Below are 5,824 nucleotides of genomic sequence, written 5' to 3' on the forward strand. Positions count from 1 at the left end.
TGCAATTAATCGGCAAACTATTTAGGTCAGAATCTGGGCTCTTCGGATAGGATCCTGCACGGGGTCGGGTTCAGGCCCTCTCCGCCGCGCGACCCCCCGCGGCTGGGGCAAGGGGAACCTTCCTGCCTCCCACCTGCGCTGGCTGCCGCTTCCCCGCCTTCCCGCGCCGGGAGGTTGCGCGGACACTACTGTTCTCCCGGAAGGAGGAAACCAGCAGCCAGTTCCCAAGCTGAGATTGGCCGCGGAAAAAATCCGCTGCCTCCGCAGGAAATCGATATTAAGCCGTTAGGCCTGCACCGGCGCGGGACGTCGGGGCAGCAGCCAGTAGGTCCTGCACGTCTCATCTCATCATTTAGCTAATCGACGCGAAAAGTTTCTGTAAGGGCTGGACCCAGCATCAGATGGTAACACTGATTGAACAAGAGATTAGCACAATAGATCTCTAACCGAGGGGAAGCGTCGCTTTTCACGCTACGCACCGTAATTAATGGTATGAATCAATTAATTTGACTTTTATTGTGTCGAAGGAAAAAAGCGCAACAAATGGAACCGGCAGCTGGGAGTTGTTCACCACCCCCCTTCTCCAGGGAGCTTCCAAGGAGACACAAGAGAATGGACAGCTCAGACCAGGCCTTGGCAGAGGGAGGGTGAGAGGCTGCGATCAACCGCGTGTAGGAAGTCCCGAGAGCCAGCTCGGGCGGGCAGTGGAATCGAAATTAGGTTCATTAGGAGATCACTTCAGAATGACCAGTGAGGGCAGCCCTGGAGTCCCCATCCTCTCCCGTGCATACGCACCCACGCACCTTGCAGGCCAGCCACCCAGGCCGCAGTGGGACTCGTGTGGTGCCCAGAGCTTACCTCTGGAGCTGAGCGACCCAAGATGGGCAAAAGGAGTTTCTACATTTTTAAATTTCCGTTTTGTTTTGCCCTACCCCCAACCCCCTTTAGGACCTTCCTTTAGGTTGCTCGGGCAGTTGCAATCTCGACCTCTGAAGCCTGGGGTGATGGGCAGCTAGCTCGCAGCTCGTGTGGATTTCGTGGTAGACTGTCTAGACGGCATTGTAAAACGGTTCCGAGCCTGCGGGCCACAAAGCGATGCAGCTGCGGAAATGAACTCAAATGCGTTTTAGGGTTATCGAGATCACAGAGAAACCGAAAGGCCTTGGAGGTTGGAGGGAGTCTCAGGATAGTCACTGCCCCAAACCTGTCCCTATCCCCAATCGGGAACGTTCTGAGGAATTAGGGATCCAAAGGGGAACTGTCTAACAGAGATGAAAGTCAATCTGTGTGTCGCGATGCCTGCAATGAAGCAAATTTACAGATTTTTAGTTGTCATTTTATTTACTTATTTGATATGCCAGAGAAAGAGGTGGTGGTAGATGGGGAGACAGAATCATAAGCACCACTCTCTACCAGGAATTAACTCAGTTTCCTAGTGTCTTCTGTAAATATTTCACTAATTCTTTTCTCTCAGACCTTCTCCCCTCGTCCTCTTTCCTCTGGTGAAGCTGGCCCTCCCCTTCCAGGCCTTCTGCCGACAGACGTGCCTTGGGTTCCCTAAGCTCTCCACCCCGGAAAGGCGCTAATGCCAGAGGAAAGAGCTCATGGTGGATTCACCGAGTCAGGAGCACTGATTCCCCTTGGAGGTGTGAGGTCCATGCGCCCCAGCAACGCCACGCACCTGGGTCAATTTGGGGTCCCCACCCCTTGTCCCAGTCGGAATCCCCGCCGTCTTTCTTACCATCACTGACTTTCTTTGCCAGAGAAACTCCGTGTATACTGGCCACATTCTCACTGCCTCCTTCAATGGCTTTGTCGCTGGTTTCCGCGGAACTTAAATCTTGGAGCATTTGCCTATGCTTTAAGAGAAAATCCATGTTAGGTAGCAGCAAAAGAGAGCCCAGTCCACCGGCATGCCAGAGGCCACCGGCGTCCCAGGAGGCCGTGTCCACAGCCCACAAAGTCGCTGTTTGCTACCCGCTCGGTTCTACAGCGATCGGGGCCTGGGCGCGGCGTCTAACCTAGAGGCCCAAGGCCTTTTCCCAGTTCCATTTGACTTACCCAGGCCGCGGCCAATACCAGCTCCTTCCCCAGCTCCTCATTTCCGACTTTTTCATATGCTAAATCGTTTAACAACTCCAAGCAGCCAGTTAAGGCTTCTTTATTTGTAAGTTCCCTGTTGTTTCACGTCGTTTTTATTTCTCTCCGCAACTATTCTAATAGATTAATCGATAGCTATCTTCTAACCTGAGTAAGCCCCCAGCTAATGCTGTTGTAACCACGAGAAAATATGTATATACATACGTAGAAAAACACGCCCGCGTCCAGCCAGGAAAGCCAGGGACGGACCCAAGTGGTTAGGTTTAGGGAGAGGAGAGGGGAGGGAAAAAAAAAAAAAAGACACCTCAGCAGGTGTCTTCTCTCGGAATGAGCTCAGAAGCTGGAGGGGGGTCTTAAGTCTAATTAGCAAGAGGGAGCCCGGTGCGTTGCCTTTAGTCTTTAGAGAGAAAACAATCAACAAAACAGAGACTAATAAGTTTTTCTTCTTTAAAAATGAGATGGCAGGCTTCTTCTACGTTGCCAGTCTCTGTCCAAGGAGTGTTAGCAACCGGGGGGAGGGGAGGAGGAAAGGATAAGGGGCGGGGAAGGCAGGGCAGCGGGAGCCGCACGGTCCCTCGGACACTCTTAGGCCCACGCCCTCACTCCCACCCACCCACACTCACACCCTCACTGGACCCCGGCGCCGGGATCCAGCCTGGGCAGGGGTCTCCAGGCGGGCCGGAGCGCCCTCGGGGCCGGTTGGATGCCGGGCGCGTGGTGCGGTGCGGAGTTGCGAGTCTCTCGTCCCTTTGTTGACAATTCCCAGAACCAACTTGAGTTTGGCCGGCTCCGCGGCGGCCCTGACGTCACGCGTGGTCACGTGGCCCCGCCTCCCGCTGGATCTTTAAGTAGAAAGTAATCTATCAGGCCAGTCCTTAAAACGGGACTTTCGACTACCGGGGCTTCGGCGTCCCTGACACCACCCCCCCTCTTCGATTGCCCCTGCCAGCGCCCTCCCGAGCTGCTTGGCGCCCGGCGTCCCGCGCCCGCCTGAACAGCTCTTGTGCCCCACACCCGGGCCAGAGGCCGAGGAAGGCGGGCGAAGTAAGGGGGCGCGGCGTGAAGCAGCCTCCCCAGCCGTGAGCAGGTAGCTAACGCCTAGTAGGGAGCGCCAGGGACTGCAGGAGTTCGAGGAGCGCGGCTACGGGGGGCGGACATCAGCGCCCGTGCGGCGAGATGCCGGGCCTCCGAGTGTGAGCCGAGCCAGGAGGGCCCAGAGCCACCTGCGCCCCCTCCCCTCTCCCTGCCCCCAATCTTTCGGGGGCGCCCAAATCCCCTTCCCCTGAGTTCCTTAGCAGCCCCTAACAACCCCCATCGCCCTCTGCTCCCTCCCCGCCGCCGCAACCAACCCCGAGGAGGGATGACCCTCTCCGGCGGCGGCAGCGCCAGCGATATGTCCGGCCAGACGGTGCTGACGGCCGAGGACGTGGACATCGATGTGGTGGGCGAGGGTGACGACGGGCTGGAGGAGAAGGACAGCGACGCGGGTTGCGATAGCCCTGCGGGGCCGCCGGATCTGCGCCTGGACGAGGCGGACGAGGTGCCGCCGGCGACACCCCATCACGGGCAGTCTCAGCCGCCCCACCAGCAGCCCCTGGTATTGCCCAAGGAGGCGGCGGGAGCCGGGGCCGGGCCTGCGAGCGAGGCGGGAGCGCCGGAGGTGGACGGCTGCAAGGGTGGCGAAGAGGGCGGCACGAGCGGTAGCGGGCCCGGCGCGGGTAGCGGTGCGGCTGGCGGCCTGACTCCAAGCAAGCCCAAGAACAGCCTGGTGAAGCCACCCTACTCGTACATCGCTCTCATCACTATGGCCATCCTGCAGAGCCCGCAGAAGAAGCTGACCCTGAGTGGCATCTGTGAGTTCATCAGCAATCGCTTCCCCTACTATCGGGAGAAGTTCCCCGCCTGGCAGAACAGCATCCGCCACAACCTCTCACTTAATGACTGCTTCGTCAAGATCCCCCGCGAGCCGGGCAACCCAGGCAAGGGCAACTACTGGACCCTGGACCCGCAGTCCGAGGATATGTTCGACAACGGCAGCTTCCTGCGGCGCCGGAAACGCTTCAAGCGCCACCAGCAGGAACACCTGCGCGAGCAGACGGCGCTCATGATGCAGAGCTTCGGCGCTTACAGCTTGGCGGCAGCGGCAGGCGCCGCGGGACCTTACGGCCGCCCCTACGGCCTGCACCCAGCGGCCGCAGCCGGTGCCTACTCGCATCCAGCGGCTGCAGCAGCTGCAGCAGCGGCCGCAGCGCTCCAGTACCCATATGCCCTGCCGCCAGTGGCGCCGGTGCTGCCGCCCGCCGTGCCCTTGCTGCCCTCGGGCGAGCTGGGCCGAAAAGCGGCCGCCTTCGGTTCGCAGCTCGGCCCGGGCCTGCAGCTCCAGCTTAATAGCCTAGGCGCGGCCGCGGCTGCCGCGGGCACGGCGGGCGCGGCGGGCACCACGTCGCTCATCAAGTCTGAGCCCAGCGCGCGGCCGTCGTTCAGCATCGAGAATATCATCGGAGGGGGCCCTGCGGCGCCGGGCGGCTCTGCCGGGAGCGCTGGCGGTGCCAGTGGCACTGGGGGGGCTGGGGGTAGCGGGGGCGGCGGCACGGCACAATCTTTCTTGCGGCCGCCGGGGACCGTGCAGTCGGCGGCGCTCATGGCCACGCACCAGCCACTGTCTCTGAGCCGGACGACTGCTACCATCGCGCCCATTCTGAGCGTGCCGCTCTCTGGACAGTTCCTGCAGCCTGCAGCCTCCGCCGCCGCCGCCGCTGCCGCCGCCGCTCAAGCCAAGTGGCCAGCGCAATAGGGACGTGCCGGTGGCCGGGGCGCTGGCGGGTCGGCAGCCTCAGGCAGCGTGTGCATTTCCCGGCTGCGCGCTCTGCCCCGGTCCCGGTCCCGGTCCCCCTGCCTAATCCTGGACTCGGCCATATCCAACCCCCGCCCCGATCCCCCACCACCGACCTTCCGCGGCCTCCATCCCCTCGCGCACACCTAAGCTGACCGAGCAAACTCACCGCGCGCCCGCCGGGAATAGCTTTCCATACAGGTAAAACCAATAACCGAATTTTCCAAAAATGCACCCCGACGGCGCCTGTTCTCAGTATCGTAGGGGTGGAGGGAAATTCTTTGTACATATTTGTATAAAAATTATTGACTTTCCTTTTGGGGTTTTTATTTTTTTAAGAAAAAAAAACAAATTCAGTAGATTTAGAGCTCTGAACTTTCATTTTTTTTGAAGGTTCACTCTCCGCAGTTTTATCTGAGAAAATGTATAGAGACGTTGGGAGATTTTAAATACAAAATTTTCAAAAAGGCGAAGTGTCATTCTATTATAAAAGTCTGTTTATATATGAATGAATATATATGGTATTCTAAATGTTATTCCATCGTGTTGTACACAACTTTGTAAATAAATTTTTAAAATGCTCAACATAGTGTTTTATTTAGGTGTCTGAAGTAAATGACAAGATTTTTAAATGGAATTTGCATTTTATCTTCCCCAGAAAATTAAGGAGTTTCAAGTAATGACCTTTTCAAACTTTGACAATTCACAATTTGAGTGTAAGAACATTTTAACTGAAGAAAAAGTATACCTAATTTAAATCATTAATGTTTTTTCCTTTAGTTTTCATCAAAAACCAGGATGCAGGAGATGATCTCCTTCATACCAATCCATTAAATCTAAATAACTAGACAGTTATGTAAAGTAAGCTGTCATTTAAGAAAACACACACAC

The 5,824-nt window shown here is 57.1% G+C and overlaps 1 protein-coding gene and 1 long non-coding RNA gene across 2 annotated transcripts; one reads left to right on the forward strand and one right to left on the reverse strand.

The window, feature by feature from the left end:
• Positions 1-484: 484 nt before the first annotated feature.
• On the reverse strand, positions 485-2,844 carry LOC124097027 (uncharacterized). The gene is made up of 3 exons (XR_006853083.2): positions 2,724-2,844; positions 1,742-1,859; positions 485-1,299 (listed from the first exon to the last, which is right to left on the reverse strand). It is a non-coding gene; the product is annotated as an uncharacterized LOC124097027 (long non-coding RNA).
• Positions 2,845-3,004: 160 nt separating this feature from the next.
• Positions 3,005-5,518, forward strand: Foxd3 (forkhead box D3). The gene has a single exon (XM_046451067.2). The coding sequence runs from the start codon at positions 3,461-3,463 to the stop codon at positions 4,892-4,894; it is 1,434 nt and encodes a 477-aa protein (XP_046307023.1). The 5' UTR covers positions 3,005-3,460; the 3' UTR covers positions 4,895-5,518.
• The last annotated feature ends 306 nt before the right edge of the window (positions 5,519-5,824 follow it).

The sequence above is a fragment of the Marmota monax genome, unplaced genomic scaffold (genome assembly GCF_021218885.2).
Source record: "Marmota monax isolate L192 unplaced genomic scaffold, Marmota_monax_Labrador192_F-V1.1 WCK01_AAM20220418_F8-fsc00023, whole genome shotgun sequence".
NCBI classification, from domain to species: Eukaryota; Metazoa; Chordata; class Mammalia; order Rodentia; family Sciuridae; genus Marmota; species Marmota monax.

Coding starts and splice junctions, on each gene's coding strand:
- Foxd3 (XM_046451067.2), top strand. CDS start 3,461: ATGACCCTCTCCGGCGGCGGCAGCGCCAGCGATATGTCCGGCCAGACG.